The following is a 19865-nucleotide window of genomic DNA, read 5'->3' as shown; positions in this document are numbered from 1 at the left end:
CCACAGCAATGCCAGATCCAAGCTGCGTCAGAAACCTCCACCATAGTTCATGGCAATGCTGGATCCTTAACCCACTGATCGAGGCCAGGGATCAAACCTGCCTCCTCATGAATACCAATCAGATTCATTTCCTCTGAGCCACGACGGAAACTCCAAAATATGGACATTTTCTTACGTATCTGCAAGGTCACTACCACACCTAACAACTAATGATAATTCTTTGGTATCAAACTTTTTAAAAATTGCTTTACATGTATACTGGGGTTAATGAAACAAGTAAATGTATAATGGGTGTTGGGTGTCAGAGTTCTCACTGTCAGAAAAAGAAGGAAAGGAAGCAAGAAGGGAAGGCTGGAATGAATCCTGTGGTAATGGATTAGAGACAGCGCTATCAGTATGGACTTATTTAGCTAAATATACATGCAGATGTGACAGAAATAATGATAGAAAAGTGTGTATCCATGAGTTAGTATACACACATATATTACTTAGTTTTGTCTACCGCGAGGGTGTTAGAAGCAATGACATCTCCTGAGTAATGAGGATCATTTATGCCCAAATTTTGGTTTCAAAATACCATTCTCTATAAAGGCAACCAAGGATCTTTGGAGAAATGTCTAATTTTAGAGCTGGGGCAAGGAAAATAAAAAATGAATCCAGAGCATCTTGTAGTACCAGAAGGGAAGGAAATTGTTAAAAATTTTATTTTATTTATTTTATTTTTTTTTGTCTTTTTGTTGTTGTTGCTATTTCTTGGGCCGCTGCCGCGGCATATGGAGGTTCCCAGGCTAGGGGTTGAATCGGAGCTGTAGCCACCGGCCTACGCCAGAGCCACAGCAACGCGGGATCCGAGCCACGTCTGCAACCTACACCACAGCTCACGGCAACGCCGGATCGTTAACCCACTAGGTAAGGGCAGGGATGGAACCCGCAACCTCATGGTTCCTAGTCGGATTCGTTAACAACTGCGCCACGACGGGAACTCTGGAAATTGTTAAAAATTTTAAAAGGATGTAGGACTCAACCTAAAAGAGCTTCCAAGTGGCCAAATGGAATAATTTGAGTAACAAAATAAATAGCATAGTATTGGATTATAATCCAATGTATGAAATAAATATACATGAGTCCATATGATATAAATAAATGACTGAATATGCAATGGAATTATGGAGTAGAAACAAATCTTTATGGACCAATTACAAATAATGGACATACATACTCTTCCTTACAGAGGTAGTACTTAACCACTTTTTTTTTTCCTTTTTTTAGGACCACACTTTTGGCATATGGAAGTCCCTGGCCAGGGATCGAATCTGAGTTGCAGTTGCAACCTACACCACAGCTGTGGCAACACACGATCCTTTAACCCACCATACTAGGCTGGGGAGTCGAACCTATGCCTTGGCAGCAACCCAAACAGCTGCAGTTGGGTTCTTTACCCACTGCGCCACAGTGGTAACTCCTTCTTTGTTTCTATTTTATTTTATTCTTTTTTCTTTTTCTTTTTTTCTTTTTTTTTTTTTTTTTGTCTTTTTGCTATTTCTTGGGCCGCTCCCGCGGCATATGGAGATTCCCAGGCTAGGGGTCCAATGGAAAAACTAGTATTTATTTTCTCCTGGATTTTTCAGATATACAGTGGTATAATCTGCTAAAAGAGGTATTTTTCTTTTATCCCTTTAAATTAATGCTTTGATACCATGTTAACTCATAGTAGTATTCTTGTCTCATTCCCATCTAACAAGAATGCCTCTACTGTTTCCTCATTTAAAAGACATGTTGGCTTTTTGCATACATGTGTTATATATCTCTTAATTATGTTAAGAAGGTATCAGTTGATTCCAACATCATTGAGATTTTACATCAGAAATGGGATTTCCCCTGGTGAAACAGTGGGTTAAGGATCCGGCATTGTTGCTGCTGTGGCATGGGTTCAACACCTGGCCCTGGAACTTCAGCATGCTGCAGGTGCAGCCAAAAAGAAGAGCTAAAAAACTTTAAAAGACTTCCTATTGTGGTTCAGTAGATTGAGAACCTCACATAGTCTCTGTAAGGATGTTTTGATCCCTGGCCCTTCTCAGTGGGTTAAGGATCTTGCATTGCTGCACCTGAGGCATAGTTCTCAGATGTGGTTCAGATCTGTGTTGCTGTTGCATAGGCCTTAGCTGCAGCTCCAATTCAGTTCCTAGCCTGGGAACTTCCATAGGTCACAGGTACAGCTATAAAAAGAAAAAAAAAAGATTTTAAAATATTGTATAATGAACTATGTCAGTATTTACTATTGCATAATGAAATATGTCAATATGTATAACTCAGTGAACCAGTATTTTCCAAATGACCAGTTGGGTCTAAATGTAAATTGTTACATGTTCATTGAAAGGATGTTGGGTCCCATGCTGCAGCTAGCTTTTAACAAACTCCCACTACTCGATTTTGGTGGAGTATCAAAGAAAAATGTTCAGAATTATCTAAATAAGCTATTAAAGTACTACTCCCTTTTCCAACTGCATATTTGGATGAATCTAGATTTTCACACACTTCAACCAAAACAATATACTCTGACAGTGATTGCAGAAACAGATGTGTGAACCCACCTTTCTATTAGGTCAGTGAGTAAGAGGTTGTAAAACTAATATGAAAACAGCAAGCACTAGGTTGAAGTTTTCCATCTCTTTTGTGACCACATTTTTCTAGTGTGTTATGACCTATTACCTATTCAACCTTGTCGTTTCTAGTAGCACGTATGGGATTAGATCCTGTTTCTTTTTTTGTTTTTGTTTTGCTATTTTTTTGGGCCGCTCCCACGGCATATGGAGGTTCCCAGGCTAGGGGTCGAATCGGAGGTGTAGCCACTGGCCTACGCCAGAGCCACGGCAACTTGGGATCCGAGCCGCATCTGCAACCTACACCACACCACACCACACTACACCACACCTCATGGCACACCTCATAGCACACCACAGCTCATGGTAACGCTGGATCTTTAACCCACTGAGCAAGGGGCAGGGACCGAACCTGCAACCTCATGGTTCCTTGTCGGATTCGTTAACCACTGCGCCACGACGGGAACTCCTAGATCCTGTTTCTTACTTGTTCCTAGATTTTTTTTTTTTTTTTTTTTTTTTTTTTCGCTTTTCAGGGCAGCACCCAGGGCATGTGGAAGTTCCGGGGCTAGGGACCTAATCTGAACTAGAGCTGCTGACCTAAGCCACAGCCACCCGGGATCCCAGCTGTGTTGGCTACCTACACCACAGCTCACCGCAACGCTAGATCCTTAACCCAGTGAGCGAGGCCAGGGGTCGAACCCACCTTCTCATGGATCCTAGTCGGGTTCGTTGATCACTGAGCCATGAAGAGAACTCCTGTTCTTTATCTTAAATGAGGTATACCTTCCTGTACTGTTTACGGGAAGCTGGTTTGCCTTACGGCCGCGCCCAAGCCTCACTACACACCGGCCCCGCCCATTCCCGGGCCCCTCCCACATGCTTAGCCCGCAGCCCTGGGCCCCGCCCACATCGATCACACACCTCAGCGGGCCACGCCCAGCTTCTTGTCGCTCCGGAGTGCCAGGTTTGCTGTTTTTTTCCCGCCATTTTTAGCTTTTTGAGGAGAACTGGTTGTTTTAGGTGAGATCCGAGGCTTTCTGAGAATCACGGCGGCCAAACGGGTATGGAATGTAGTTTAAAAAGAGCTATTGGTAAATTTGAGACTCTGTTAAATTCCCATCACCCTAGAGACCAGGCAAGTCTTGCCCTCACAAACGCTGTTAGCTGGCCTTTGAGGGGCTTCATTTTGTCAACTCATTTGATTAAAATTGTTCTTTGTGCCCCTAAACAAGCCAGGGCATGAGTACTGGGACCTTTTCAGTAGTTCTTTATACTTACTTTCTGGTAGCAATTAGTATTATCTGTGAGAAACAAATAGAAATCTGAAACTCACGCCTCTATGTAATGTCTTTGCACTGAAATGTTTATTCAGTAAGTTTTTATCGTGAATCTTGCCCTCTTGTGACAAAAACGTTCAAGAATGGCACAAATAGCCAACATTCTTTGAGCAAATGTCTCCATAAACTACTTAAAACAATTGTTTTAAAGAAAAAATTTAGGGGAATTCCCGTGTGGCTCAGCGGGTTAAGAATCTGGTGTTGGAGTTCCCATTGTGGCGCAGTGGTTAACGAATCCGACTAGGAACAAAGAGGTTGCGGGTTCGATCCCTGTCCTTGCTCAGCGGGTTAAGGATCCGGCGTTGCCATGAGCTGTGGTGTAGGTTGCAGACGTGGCTCGGATCCCGCGTTGCTGTGGCTCTGCCGTAGGCCGGTATCTACCGCTCCGATTAGACCCCTAACCTGGGAACCTCCATATGCCGCCAGAAGCGGCCCTAGAAAAGATTAAAAAAAAAAAAAAAAAAAAGAATCTGGTGTTGCCAGTGGTTTGGGTTTGCTGCTGTGGTGCAGGTTCCATCTCTAGTCTGGAAGCTTCCAGATTCCGAGTATGGCCAAAAACAAACAAAAACACCCTCCCCCCCAAAAAAACTTACCAAGTTATATTTACATAATTACATATTTATCAAATTTATGGAATTCGTTTTGGCAGAAAATATGGGATGTATGGTTGCCATGTCTAACACAAAAACTTACTTATATGGTAGGAAGAACTTGACACAGAAAGTGAGGAGATTTGGATTCTAATTGCAGAGGTGCCACTAACTAAAGAGGGGACTTCAAAGTTTAATTAAATTTCAGTGAACATCAGGTACATCTTTTGAAAAATTATTGGATTGGACAAAACATTAAATGATTTCAAGTCCTTTCTGGATCTAAGATTTTGAGTTTCTGTAGCGAAGAAGGAAAAATGAACAAGCTGAGATATTGTCATTCACAAGCCATGTTTCCCTTAGATAAAATGTGTCCCAAGTAACTAATATGTGATCTTCTGTGTTTGGCACACTGCCTCCTTGCTCCATCTTGTCATATCACAGGAAGCTATTAGGAAAGAAATAGATTTTTTTTTTTATCCCACACTCCCAGCATTCAGAAGTTCTCTGGGCCAAGGATCAAATCCACAGCACAGCAGTGACGCAAGCCACAGCAGAGACAACGCCAGATCCTTAACCCACTGAGCCACCAGGGAACTCCCTACTTTTTCTTTTTAAAAAATGGTATAGCATAGTCTTCAGTCTGCTTTTTTCACTTCAGAGGTATGTGTACTTCCTTATAACCAATTGGAATATCCGTAATAATATGCCTACATCCCAATAAGTTAGCAGAAGCTAAGCAAACATTGTTAAGTAGATTTTAGAAGAGCTATAATGATGTTATGCCCTGGGTTATTATCTTTCTCTTCTCCAGAATGGATTGGTTTCACTGCAACCGGTGTTTCCGAAAAGATGGGGCCCATTTCTTTGTTACCAGCTGTGGTCATATTTTCTGTAAAAAATGTGTGACTCTAGGTAAGTGACTTAACTGTTTTCAAATCAGGCAAAATGTATATTTTTTTTAACCTAGAAATAATGATTAGTCATTTCTCTTTGTAACTTGGAAAAAAAATCACTTAGTAGGCCAAAGATAGTGTGATATATAATAGGAAACTGTTCCTTATGAAAACTGAAGGAATCTATTAACAAAAACTGATTTAGCAATTGGAGTATTTATTATTTGAGCATCAAAATGTTCTTGTCAGTGTTCTGAAGCCTGTAGTAGGGAAAGCCTCAAGGTTATCAGACTGATGAGAGAAATGAGAAAAAAATAAAAATACTGAGTAGAAATTGGGAAAGTGGTTGATAATAAGCCATTTTTGGCAGTTCCCATCATGGCTCAGTGGAAACGAATCTGACTAGCATCCATGAAGATGCATCCCTGGCATCGCTCAGTGGGCTAAGGATCCGGAGTTGCCATAAGCTGTGGTGTAGGTCGCAGATGCAGCTCGGATACCGAGTTGCTGTGGCTGTGGTGTAGGCAAACAGCTACAGCTCCAATTCGACCCCTAGCCTGGGAACTTCCATATGCTGCAGGTGCGGCCCTAAAGACAAAAAAAAAAAAAAAAAAAAAAAAAAGAGTGAGAGAGAGCCATTTCTACTGGTAAGTGCCATGATCTGTAAAATAATTTTTTTTTTTTGGTCTTTTTTTTTTTTTTTGCCATTTCTTGGGCCGCTCCCACGGCATATGGGAGGTTCCCAGGCTAGGGGTCGAATCGGAGCTGTAGCCGCCAGCCTACGCCAGAGCCACAGCAACGCAGGATCCGAGCCGCGTCTGCGACCTACACCACAGCTCACGGCAACGCCGGGTCGTTAACCCACTGAGCAAGGGCAGGGACCGAACCCGCAACCTCATGGTTCCTAGTCGGATTCGTCAACCACTGCGCCACGACGGGAACTCCCTGTAAAATAAATTTTATTAGAAATGTTGATGATGATGGTGGTGGTGTTATCTTTACGGTTTAAAAAGTATTTTCACATGTACCAATTTTTTGTATCCTTACCAGAATCTAGGAGGTAATTATTAGTGGACATATTTTACAAGTGAGGAACAGGTTCAACTAGTATAAGTGATTTGACCAAGTTCTTAACAGCTATTAGTCTTAGAATTCTTAGAAGTGAGGCTTAAATTTAAGGTTTTGTGTGTGTGTGTGTGTGTGTGTGTGTTTAATGCTAAAATACTTAAAAGGTATGTATTGAATTCTGTATCTATGTATTCTGGGAATGTTTGTCCAGAAGAGGGACTTAGGATGCTTTGATCAGGGAAGGTTTCATAGAAGAGGTGTTGCTTCAGTAGGTTTTGAATAATAAACTGGAGTCCGCCAAGTGAATTAAGCAGGGAAGATCATTCTAGTTTAAGAGAACAGCACGGGAGTTCCTGTTTGTGTCTCAGGATTAAGAACCTGACTAGTATCCATGAGGAAGTATGTTCTATCCCTGGCTCCGCTCAGTGGGTTGAGTATCTGGCATTGCTGCAAGCTGTGGTATAGGTCACAGATGTGGCCTGGATCCTGCATTGCTGTGACTGTGGTCTAGGCCGGGAGCTGCAGCTCTGAAGTGACCCCTAGTTTGGGAAATTCCATATGCTGCCAGTGTGGCTCTAAAGAGAAAAAAAAAAAAAAAAAAAAAAAAAAGAACAGCAAGTATAAAGGCATACCCTGTCATAAAACTTAGTACAGGGGAGTACACATGGTTGGGATTGGTAGAGTTTGTAAGAATGAGGTAAGAAATGGCCAGAGATGAGGCTAGAGAGGCAGGCAGTGGCCAGATGATGGAAGGCTCTATATAGCAGGCTAAAGAACCTGAACTTTGTCCTGCAAGTGATGGAGAGCTATGTAAGTTTCTTCGGTTTTTCTTCCTTTCCCTTCCTTCCTTCCTTCCTTCCTTCCTTCCTTCCTTCCTTCCTTCCTTCCTTTTCTTTTCTTTCTGCTTTTTAGGGCCGAACTAGCGGCATATAGAAGTTCCCAGGCTAGGGATCAAATCGAAGCTATAGCTGCCAGCCTACACCACAGCCACAGCAATGCCAGATCCAAGCCGAGTCTTCGACCTACACCACAGCTTACGGCAACGCTGGATCCTTAACCTACTGAGCGAGGCCAGGGATTGAACCCACATCCTCATGGATACTAGTCGGATTTGTTTCAGCTTCGCCACAACAGGAACTCTCCAATTTGTATTTTTCTTAAGTAGAAGAATGACTTGCACTTACTGGCTCACTCTGGCAATAATATGGAGGGAAGAGGGGAAAGCTTTATGCCCAAGGAAAGAAGAATCAGGTTAGGCAGCCTTTGGAGAATCTCTTTCTCCATGTCAACCTTATGAACCTTTTAAGTTTTCTGCTAATATAACAAAGCTATTTACTGTGGTAGCAGAAGCGTGTGTCATGTGATGTTTTCTCCTTATATGTCATTTATCTTAATAACCAGCACCACTACTAAAATTTCAACTAAAAAGGGAGATTAAGAATTTTAATTTTCAGAGTCCCCATAATGGCTCAATGGTAATGAAATTGACTAGTATCCATGAGAACACAGGTTCCATCCCTGGCCTCACTCACTGGGTTAAGGATTCTGTGTTGCTGTGGCTGTGGTGTAGTCCAACAGCTATAGTTCCCATACGACCCCTAGCCTGGAAACTTCCACATGCTGCAGGTGCAGCCCTAAAAAGAATTTTTTTTTTAAATTTTCACATCTTACAGATTGGGTTAATTAGAGAATGAGAGTAGGAGAGCTTTAAAACAATAGGAATATAGCAGAGTGAGAACAGGGCAACAATAATTGGAGAGTTTCTTACGGTACCGAATGTGTGCCTACTGTCAGGTAGATGGAATAAAAAAATAGTAACTTAAAGTGGAGATCGGGGGAATTCCTATTGTGGCTCAGTGGTTAATGAATCTGACTAGCAACCATGAGGACTCAGGTTTGATCCCCGGCCTCACTCAGTGGGTTAAGGATCCAGCATTGCCATGAGCTGTTGTGTAGGTTGCAGACCGTGACTCGACTCCTGCATTGCTTTGGCTCTGGTGTAGCCCCGCAGCTACAGCTCCAATTTGTCCCCTAGCCTAGGAACCTCCATATGCCAAGTGTAAGGCCCTAAAAAGGAAAAGAAAAAAAAAAAAGTTGACCTCGGAGTTCTCACTGTGGCACAGTAGATTAGGTATCTGACTACAAGGGTGCAAGTTGCTTCAGAGGCAAAGGTTCAATCCCTGGCTGCGGTACTTCAAATGCCACAGGTGTGGCCATTAAAAAAATAATTATAATGAAGTTGAGATCACTGGTACTTTTGTACCCTCCCAGACCATTGTAAATGTACTCCAGTATTCCTGTTGGAAGTTTACTCCCTCTCCCCTGTAGAAGAAAACTGGGAAAAGGGAGATGGCTAGAGATACAGTGTGAAAGCCTTACTTCTCATCAGCATAAAAGTTTGGAAAGAGTGATTTAGAGAACGGAGCTCAAGTTGATGTCCTTTTATAGCACAGTGACATTCTGAACTCAGTAAGAACCTGCTTTTCTTCTTTAGCTAGCCTATTTGACTGTATCATGTATTTTAGGAAAATCTCACCTCATGCCCATGAGAACAAAACATTTTTTTTTCCCTTTCCCCTTTAGAAAAATGTTCTATCTGCGGAACTGCCTGCAAGCATCTGGCTCTTTCTGATAGTGTAAGTTTTTTCCTCCCCTCCCATGAATCATCTTATCCCATTCCTGGCCTATAGGAAGTATACAAAGAATACACTGACTAAGAACTGAAAATTGGAGTTCCCATTCTGGCACAGTGGTTAGAGAATCTGACTGGGAACCATGAGGTTGCAGGTTAGATCCCTGTCCTTGCTCAGTGGGTTAAGTATCTGGTGTTGCCGTGAGCTGTGGTGTGGGTCGAAGACGCGGCTCGGATCCCGCATTGCTGTGGCTCTGGCATAGGCAGGTGGCTCCAGCTCCGATTGGACCCCTAGCCTGGGAACCTCCATAAGCCATGGGAGGGGCCCTAGAAAAGGCAAAAAGACCAAAAAAAAAAAAAAAAAAAAAAAGCGAACAAAAAACAAGACAAAACTTGTAGATAGCAATTGTTTAAAAAAAGTGTTGAGGGGGAATTCCCATCGTGGCTCAGTGGAAATGAATCTGACCAGCATCCATGAGGACACAGGTTTGATCCTTGCCCTCGATTAGTGGGTTGGGGCTCCCACATTGCTGTGACTGGCATAGGCCGGCAGCTATAACTCCGATTCGACCCCTAGTTTGGGAACCCCTATATGCTGTGAGTGCAGTCCTAAAAGGCAAAACAATACAAAACAAAACAAAAAAAAGTGGGAGGATCAACAGTAGATAGAAGAATGATTTGTGGCCCTGTCACAGAGCACGAGGTTAAGGGGAATTAGGACTTATAGTCTATGTCTAGAGCAGTGGTCCTCTTAGCACAGTGAAATTATTTAATACTGGGTGCTTTAGAAAGGGTGGTACAGGAGTTCCCGTCGTGGCTCAGTGGTTAACGAATCCGACTAGGAACCATGAGGTTTCGGGTTCGATCCCTGACCTTGCTCAGTGGGTTAAGGATCCAGCATTGCCGTGAACTGTGGTATAGGTTGCAGACTCGGCTTGGATCCCGCATTGCTGTGGCTCTGGCGTAGGCCGGTGGCTACAGCTCTGATTGGACCCCTAGCCTGGGAACCTCCATATGCCGCAGGAGCGGCCCAAGAAATGGCAAAAAGACAAAAAGAAAAAAAAAAGAAAGAAAGAAAGAACGAAAGGGTGGTACATCCTTCACCATATTTGGCAGTATTTTATTTTGTTCCATTGTGGATGTGTCTTGCTCTCTTCATAGCTGAAACCTCAGGAGAAGATGTACTTCAAAAGCCCTGTGGAGACAGCTTTGCAGTATTTTAGTCACATCTCTCAGGTATGAGAAATCAAAGTGAAGAAAATCTGATTTTCCAGGCAAGTCCTGATTGCATCTTATTTCTTTTCCAAAGGTTCTCTTTAAACTGCATTTGTACATTTGCACACAATGGGGAGAAACTGGCTGCCCTGTTTGCTTTATTCCCTGATGATATAAATCTCAACAGTTAACTTTTTACTGACCCCGAATCTGTGATAAGCTGTAAAAACCACCATGTAAGAGTTCTCTTGTGGCACAGTGGGTTAAAGATCCGGTGTTGTTACTGTAAAAGCTTTGGTTGCTGTTATGGCATGAGTTCAGTCACTGGCCCAGGAACTTCCATATGCCACAGGTGCAGCCAAAACAAACAAACAACAACAAAACCCCACTACGTAGCTAACATCTTGCCTTGTATGTCCTAGTACTATTAGGTAACTGTAGAGAATAGAGAGAGTTCTAAGGGGAGTTCCCATCATGGCTCAGTGGTTAAGGAGCCTGACTAGGATCTGTGAGGACTCAGGTACGATCCCTGGCCTTGCTCAGTAGGTTAAGGATCTGACAGTGCTGTGGCTGAGGTGTAGGCTGGCAGCTGTAGTTCCAATTCGACCCCTAGCCTGGGAACTTCCATATGCCAAGGGTGCGGCCCCGAAAATACAAAAGAAAAAAAAGGGGGGGGGTTCTAGGGAGCTTTGTCATCTTTCTGTGCAGATTAATGAATCTTCTAAAAACTGCTTTGAATATATAGGCCTGATCCTGCAAACGGGTTTAGTGGCCTAAGTTGCAAACTTTTGCTTATAGACCTGAGTTCAAGAAGGGATTTCTTGTTCCTCATTATTATTATTATTATTTTGTCTTTTTAGGGCTGCACTGCAACATATGGAGGTTCCCAGGCTAGGGGTCTAATCAGAGCTGTAGCCGCCAGCCTACGCCACAGCCACAGCAATGCAGGATCTGAGCCGCATCTGTGACCAACCTACACCACTGCTCATGGCATCGCTGGATCCTTAACCCACTGAGCACAGCCAGGGATTGAACCTGTGTCCTCATGGATATTAGTCGGATTCGTTAACCACTGAGCCATGATGGGAATTCCTATTCTTATTTTTTCTTTCTTTCTTTTTTTGGCCGAACCCATTGCACATGGAAGTTCCCGGGCCAAGGATCAAACCCACGCCACAGCAGTGACAAAGCCAGATCCTTAGCCAGCTGGTCACTAGGGAACTCCCCCATTCTTATTTTTCAAAAACTCTTATTAATGCATATATGTTTCATTCTTTATTTAGTGTTTACAACTGGTTGCCTGAATTTTAGAAGATATTTTTCTTTTCCTGATGCATAATATGTTGTTATGCCATTGACTTGGTCAGGAGCAATAAGATTGTAGAAGGAAGTAGGAGATAGGACAACCATTTGAGAGAGCCCCCAAATTGTAAAAGCTTAGGTTTTCCCTTTCACTCTCCAGTTCTCCACAGAGATCATTTCATAGCCTTATGGGATTCCAATCTGGGCATGGTACTTGAGATTTTTTTTTTCATTTTTACGTCTGCATCTGTGGCATATGGAAGTTGCCAGGCTAGGGATCTAATCGAAGGTGCAGTTGCAGCCTACATCACAACCACAGCAATGCCAGATCCCAGCCGTATCTTCCACCTGTGCCACAGCTTGTGGCAATGTTGGACACAACCCATCGAGTGAGGCCAGGGATCCAACCTGCATCCTTACAGAGACTATGTTGGGTTCTTAACCTGCTGAGCCACAATGGGAACTCCTATTATTTGAGATTTGAACACTTTTTCTTCTCTATTTTTTTTTTTTTTTTTTTTTTTGGCTTTTGTCCTTTTTAGGGCCGCACAGGTGGCATATGGAGGTTCCCAGGCTAGGGGTCTAATGTGAGCTGTAGCCACTGGTATACGCCACAGCCACAGAATACCAGATCTGAGCCGAATCTGTGCCCTACACCACAGCTCACAGCAATGCTGGATCCTTAACCCACTGAGTGAGGCCAAGGATTGAACCCCAAACCTCATGGTTCCTAGTCAGATTCGTTTCTGCTGCGCCACAACGGGAACTCCTTTCTTCTCTATTCTTACTTCTTATTCTTTTTTTTTTGTTGTTGTTGTCTCTTTAGAGCTGCACCTGCGGCATATGGGGGTTCCTAGGCTAGGGGTCCAATTGGAGCTGTAGCTGCCAGCCTACGCCACAACCACAGCAACTCGGGATCCGAGCCGCATCTTCGACCTACACCACAGCTCACAGCAACACCGGATCCTTAACCCACTGAGTGAGGCCAGGAATCGAACATGCCACCTCATGGTTCCTAGTCAGATTCACTTCTGCTGTGCCATGACGGGAACGCCTTACTTCTTATTCTTATGGGACTATTCCTATATTAAACATGAAAATTGTCCTTTGTCATGTTTGGCTGAAGTTAGTAGATTTAATTTTTGGTGTCTCACCCCTCAATCCTGATTCTGTGGATAGAGTGAGGGAAATTAAGGCTTTCACTGTATCTTGACTTTAGCTGTTTGGGTGAGCCATCATATTTGAGATACTATTTAACATTATGGGGAGATAAAAATCTAGCTGAGACTCAAGGAGAAGTGTAAACAAGGTCACATGAATAAGAGAAAGAGCAGACCTTTGGTTAATAGCTAAACCCAGGGTTAGTTAATGATCAGTGGAGAACTTCAGTGTAGTCTGAATTCTAACCTGCCTAATCACGGGACCAATTACACATGGTCAAGTAATCAAGTTAAAATAAATGGAAAGGGTCAGTTAATCATCACTTAAGTGAAGGGCCAGTTTGGTGAAGTCAGCAGTGTCTGACAATGTGTTTTCCTAATCCATGAAGTTGAATAACTGATCCAAGAATATTTAGATTGTCTGATTCAGGCTTCTGCTCACATTTTCCTCCCATAGTCACACCTTTATTGACCCTCATATCTCAAATATCAGCCCCAATTCTACTTCTTACCCTGCTTTATTTTACATCGTAGATGTTACCTCTCACATTTTATAATGTACTTGTTTATTGTCTGCTTTTCTTAGCATAATGTTTTTTCAAGGTTAATCCATGTTGTAGCTTATATTAGAACTTCATTAATACCTCATTCCTATATGACCAAATAATATCCCATTATATAGATGGATATGTTTTGTGTATCCATTCATCAGTTGAGAAACATTTAGGTTGTTTCTACTTTTGGGCTGTTATAAATAATACTGCTATGAATTTGTGTACAAGTTTTTGTGTGGACATATATTTCACTTCTCTTGGATATATACATAGGAATTGGATTAATGGGTCACATAGTAAACTTTCAAAAAATTTTTGTTATAATTGATTTATAATATTCTGTCAATTTCTGCTGTACCCAGAAATTGACCCAGTAATACATTTATGTATATTCTTTTTTTCACATGAAACTTCCATCATGTTCCATCACAAGTGATTAGATACAGTTCCCTCTGCTATACAGCAAGTAAACTTTTTTTTTTTTTGGCTGCACCCGTGGTATATAGATGTTCCTGGGTCAGGGATCAAACTCAAGTCTAAGCAGCAACCCAAGCAACTACAGTAACTGCCAGATCCTTAACCCAATGCACCAGAAGATAACTCCTATTCATTCTCTCCCATTTTGTTGGGCCCTTCACTTTATTATTATTATTATTATTATTAATGGTTGCTTTTTAATTTATTTTTAATTTTAATTAATTAATTAATTTTTTTTTTTTCTTTTCAGGGCCACACCTGTGGCATATGGAAGTTCCCAGGCTAGGGGTTGAATCAGAGCTGTAGCTGCTGGCCTAAACCACAGCCACAGTAATAATAGTTCCAAGCCATATCTGCGATCTACACCACAGCTTGCAGCAATGCAGGATCCTTAACCCACTGAGTGAGGCCAGGGATCAAACCCTCTTCCTCATGGATACTAGTCAGCTTCATTACTGCTGAGCCACAAAGGGAACTCCAAGGGCTCATCCACTTTAAAATTAAGTACATGAAGTTCTGGTTGTGGCTCAGTGGAAATGAATCTGACTAGTATCCATGAAGACACAGGTTCAATCCCTGGCCTTGCTCAGTTGGCTAAGGATCCAGCATTGCCGTGAGCTGTGGTGTGGGTCACAGACGCTGCTTGGATCTGGCACTGCTGTGGCTGTGATGTACATAGGCCATAAGATCCAATCTCATCCACAACTGCCACGTCACAGCTTAAGTGCCAATGTAAGGTCTTACATAGATTATCTATTACCTAATTTACAGGGTAGGTTTAGATCTTTGCAGTTCTTTTATACATCATGTAGTTTCATACCTCTATGCCTGGAATGCCAGCCTGGCTTCCACACTGAAGTTATCTCTTAATTATTATTTCTATATTTTATACATACTTCTGTGCTGCCTATCAGCTTGTTTTAGCTATTGGTTCACATGTCTGAATGTCTCTTGTACTATATGGCGGTAGCTACCAAAGGATAGAAACCCATACCATGCCACTTAGCAAAGATTTCAGAGTGAATCTTTAGAAGATGGGTACTCTTTTATTAAATATAACCATGTTTTTGCTAAAATAATGATTCCCTAGTATTGTCCAATAATCAGTCAGCATTCACATTTCCTCAGTTGTCTGCTAATTATTTTAAAACTGTTTGAATCAGATTTCAGTAAGGTCTATATAGTTGAGTTGGCTATTATGTCTCAAGGGTTTTTTTGGTTGGTTGGTTGTTTTTGGCTGCACCTGCAGCATATGGAAGTTCCCAGGCTAGGCATCAAATTGGAGCTGTAGCTGCTGGCCTACTTGACAGCCACAGCAATGCCGGATCTGAGCCACGTCTGTGACCTATGCCACAGCTTACGGCAATGCTGGATCCTTAACCCACTGAGCAAGGCCAGGGATCAAACCTGCATCCTCATGGTTACTAGTCGGGTTCTTAACCCACTGAGTCACAACAGGAACTCCAAGTTTTTTATAAACTATAAGTTTCTTCTCCTTTCTTTTTTATGTATGTATGTATGTATTTATTTTTGTCTTTTCAGGGCCGCACCTGCAGCATATGGAGGTTCCCAGGCTAGGGGTCTTATCGGAAACTGTGGCCTAGGCCAGCAGCTGTAGCTCTGATTTGACCCCTAGCCTGGGAACTTCCATGTGCTGAAAGTGCAGCCCTAAAAAGCAAAAAAAGAAAAAGAAAAAAAGAAAGAAAGAAAAGAAAATGAATATACACATATATATATATAATATATATATAACATATATATATAAAACTAAATCACTTTGCTCTACAGCAGAAATTAACACAACATCGTAAATCAACTATACTTCAATAAATTTTTTTTAAAAAAGTAAAAATTAGGAAAGCCATTCTTTTTTATTATTTTATTAAAGTATAGTTGATTTACAATGTTGTGCCTTTTTTTTTTTTTTTTGTCTTTTTGTCTTTTTCCAGGGCCACACCTACGGCATGTGGGGGCTCCCAGGCTAGGGGTCTAATCGGAGTTATAGCCACTGGCCTACGCCCGAGCCACAGCAACTCGGGATCTGAGCCGTGTCTGCAACCTACACCACAGCTCACAGCAACACCAGATCTTAACCCACTGAGGGAGGCCAGGGATCGAACCCGCAATCTCATGGATCCTAGTCAGATTCGTTAACCCCTGAGCCATGACGGGAACTCCTGATTTACATGTTGTGCCATTTTCTGCTGTATAGCGAAGTGACTCAGTTTTACATATATATATATATTCTTTCTTTTTTTATATTATTCTATCATAGTCTACTTCAGGAGATTAGCTATAGTTCCCTGTGCTATACAGTAGGACCTCATTGTTTATTCATTCTAAATGTAATAGTTTGCATTGTGGTTGCCAAAGGAGAGGGGGAGGGATTGGGATGGACAGGGGAGAAATTCTTTAGTTAAAAAAAAGGTTGGTCAAGTTAATATTCATTTCCAAAGTATACATTTTAGGGAGTTCCCTTGTGGCTTAGCAGGTTAAAGATCTGGCATTGTTACTGTTGTGGTTACATCTGTGGCTCAGGTTTGATCCCTGGCCCTGGAATTTCTGCATGCTGCAGGTGTGGCCAAAAATAAATAAATAAAGTTTTTAAAAAAATCTCTTCAGTAAATAAAATAAAAATTATGTCCATGTTATCAATTCTAGAAGGAGTGGGAATCCAGAGCATGAAGACCATGATACCCTTAGCCGGTCCCAGTATGGAAATATAGGAAAGGAATCTGAGTATTGAAGTAGACAGTTGCATGCATTGTTCCGATAAAACAATATTTAGCATTTGGCATTATCCAATGTTTAGTGGTATCAACAAAACTACTTTTACTATTATCTGCTCTAAGTTATTATTTTAATAAAATAATCCCAACTTTTAAAAAAAGCCAAGTAAACAAAACTTGTTCTTTTTTTTTTTGCTTTTTCGGGCCACACCCAAGGCATATGGAAGTTCCCAGCCTGGGCCTCAAATCAGGGCTACAGCTGCCCGCCTAGGCCACAGCCATAGCCATGCCAGATTCAAACCGCATCTGTGACCTACACCATAGCTCACTGCAACTCTGGATCTCCGACCCACTGAGTGAGGCCAGGGAGTGAACCCACATCCTCAGGGATACTAGTTGGATTTGTTTCCACTGTGCCACAATGAGAACTCCCCAAAATTTGTTCTTTAGGGGAAAAAAAAGAAACTAACCTTTTTATGAGGCTGAAGAATTTGAATAAGACAGAATAATGAGTTTGCTAACAGTCGAGATTTGTAAAATACTGAGATTCATTCCCGAGTTAGGGTTTAGAATCTTTGATGGATGTGTTTGAAATAGGCTAAACATTTGTACTCCAGTATGGGACAGAATCCCTTGTTTGTCTCTAACGCTTGTTCTTGTTGGTGGTGGTTTTCTGGATTGGTCTTTCTTCCTCTTGGAATGGTTAGCTCTGAGATTTGGGTTTGAGTTTAGGGGGTAAGTAGGTGAAGCATGCAGGCATGCTTAGGCCTAGGTAAAAGCACCCACCGCCCCCTACCCCATCCCTGCCGGGCATAGTCCAGTCTGGCTCTCTGGAGTTCCATGGAGTGTCTGTTCCCCCTTCACACATGACCCTTGGTGATCTTTAAGATCTAGGGCAGGATTTGGGCTTTCTTTGCTCAAGACTGATACTAAATTTTACCACAAACTGATCCCAAGAGCAGGTTAGGATGTTTGGGATGCCGTTTCTTGGCTATATGCGATATCTATCTGTACTATCTATTGATCCTTAAGCCTTTGCCTTTTTAGATAACTCCCAGGGTTGAGTGCCTTTTTTATGCTTTGCATTATTCACATTTTCTAAAATGAATATATTTTACTTTCATTGAAAACAGTAACTTAAAAAATAGACTACAGTGAATTCTTATCTGTGTAGAATTAGTTTAGTTTGCTTTTGAATGGAAAGGAAAGAGGCTAGAGACTATTAAAAACTCTGAAGTAGATTTCTTTAGTCAGATGCCAAGAGCAACCTGCAAATTAGGTGAGAACAAAAAGTTTATGACAAAAGTACCAGATCTAGGAAGGACCTTAGACAAAAGGTTTATAGTCTGAGTAGGGAGGAAACAGATGAGACATAAATACTGCTGTGTATTCAAAAATAGAGCCTGACAAAGCTAAAACACCTTCTAAATATTAACTTTTGATCTGATTCAATGATCGCATGATAGGCACATCAGTATATCGAATGGTAAACTAAAGCAAAAGATAAAATTATTTGCTCATGCCCAGAAATAGAATAAAATTCTGGAATAGGTAATCTCCTTCTGCACCTCTTTGCCCTTTACTGTAGTGGAATAACAGCCTGCAGATGTCTTCATGTGAGTATCTGAGGGAAAGTAAATTGGTTACCAATACTTTGTAATAGCTAGGAATGTGGAAGCTGAGTCCAAACTAATAGTAAACAAGTGAGATCAGAACCACTTCTAAGCTTGACACTCTTCTTGCTCAAGATGAATGATTATATTTTTAAAGGGCTATTCTGTGCCAGAATATTCTCATTAAGATATTAGGAAGGCATTATCCTGCAGAGGAAAACCTTTGGCTTTTCCTAGAGCTTTGTGTCAAACCCTCTAGTTTTGGGGAGTCATGAATTAAGTCAGACACTTCAGAAGAAAATGGTCAGTAATAAAGTATGGATGGATTTCCTTTTGTTGCCAGGAGTAGGGGAAAAAGAGTTCTGGGGCATATGTCAAAGGTGTGTTTTTTCCTAGTAGGTGTGGAGTTTCCAGAAGAAACAAACAGATCTCCTCATTGCCTTTTTTAAGCATAGAATTACAAAGTTAGAAGCATCCTTACAGGAGGCACAGCAAACATTGACCAACAAGGACAAGTAAGTGACAAACCAAATCACTAGAGAGCTTTTTTTCTTTTCGGAGAAGCTGTAGCCCCTATTTCCTTATGGTTGCAAAGCCTGAAAATTGCTCCATATGTGTTATATTTGTCTTGGATACAGAATTTTTGGTCCCTCAATCTCCATTTTATTTTTCTCTTTCTTCCCTCAAGGGACCCTCCTCACTTTATAGCTTTTGTCGTCTTCATCCTCTATCAAAAATTGCTTCTTCAGAGAAATCAGACATAGCCTTTCACAGTGATAATGATGGGAGATGGCTTTTTTTTTTTTTTCTTTTTTAGGGGTGCAGGAAGTTCCTACGCTAGGGGCAGACAGAGCTTCACCTGCCAGGCTGCACCACAGCCACAGCAAGGCCAGGACTGAGCCAAGTCTGCAACCTATACCATAGCTCACGGCAACACCACCCACTGAGTGAGGCCGGGGATTAAACCAGAGTTGTCATGGATACTAGTTGGGTTCATTACCACTAGTAATGAGACACAACAGGAATTCCCAGGAGATGCACTTAATACCCTCTCTAGGAGGGTATATTTTGGAAATCTTAAGCTAAAAGATAAAAATCTCTGATGGAAATTTTCAGACATCAGCAGGCCAGGGGTACTTGTGGAGAGGAAATGCAATCCTGTGTAGACTCCTCTGAAATCATTCCAAATAACTGCTTATTTTGTTCACCTGATTCTTCTCACCACCAAAACCTCACTGAATGCCTGGATCTCTGGCAGAAACATCTTGTAAAACAGCAAGCATTAACTAGATGCTGATAATAATAAAAATCAGGGTTTTTGTTTGTTTTTTTGTCCCACTGACCTGCTGATTGTTTCCATCTTTTGCCTAGAGAGCTGTCAGTCTTAAGGAAAGAGAATGGAGAACTGAAGAAATTTCTAGCCATCCTAAAGGTGAATAAAACAGATTTTCCTTACTATCATTTTCTCTCCTATTTTGCCCCTCTATCTAGCTGACTGTATAGTGTTTCTTAACCTTTTTCACATTATGGCACGTACAGCTGATAATATTTGTACAACAAGCACACCATAGTAAATGGACAAGGCCATGAAGACCTTAGAGGGATGAAAGGACTAAATTTAGCATACTGGTAACCCAATTTGTTTTGCTTTTTTTTTTTAGGGCTGCCCCTGTGGCATATGGAGATTCC

The 19865-nt window shown here is 41.7% G+C and overlaps 1 protein-coding gene across 1 annotated transcript in view; it reads left to right on the top strand.

The window, feature by feature from the left end:
• The window catches only part of RNF212B (ring finger protein 212B), a 32561-nt gene continuing 16205 nt past the window's right edge, over positions 3510 to 19865 (top strand). Inside the window, exons 1-6 of the mRNA XM_021099238.1 lie at positions 3510 to 3664; positions 5345 to 5445; positions 9078 to 9130; positions 10288 to 10362; positions 18576 to 18691; positions 19548 to 19608. Coding sequence (XP_020954897.1) covers positions 5346 to 5445; positions 9078 to 9130; positions 10288 to 10362; positions 18576 to 18691; positions 19548 to 19608 — 405 coding nt within the window. The 5' untranslated portion in view covers positions 3510 to 3664; position 5345. The remainder of the gene's footprint in view (positions 3665 to 5344; positions 5446 to 9077; positions 9131 to 10287; positions 10363 to 18575; positions 18692 to 19547; positions 19609 to 19865) is intronic.

This window comes from Sus scrofa, chromosome 7, assembly GCF_000003025.6.
Source record: "Sus scrofa isolate TJ Tabasco breed Duroc chromosome 7, Sscrofa11.1, whole genome shotgun sequence".
Taxonomy (NCBI): domain Eukaryota; kingdom Metazoa; phylum Chordata; class Mammalia; order Artiodactyla; family Suidae; genus Sus; species Sus scrofa.
This window is presented reverse-complemented; position numbering and strand designations above follow the sequence as displayed.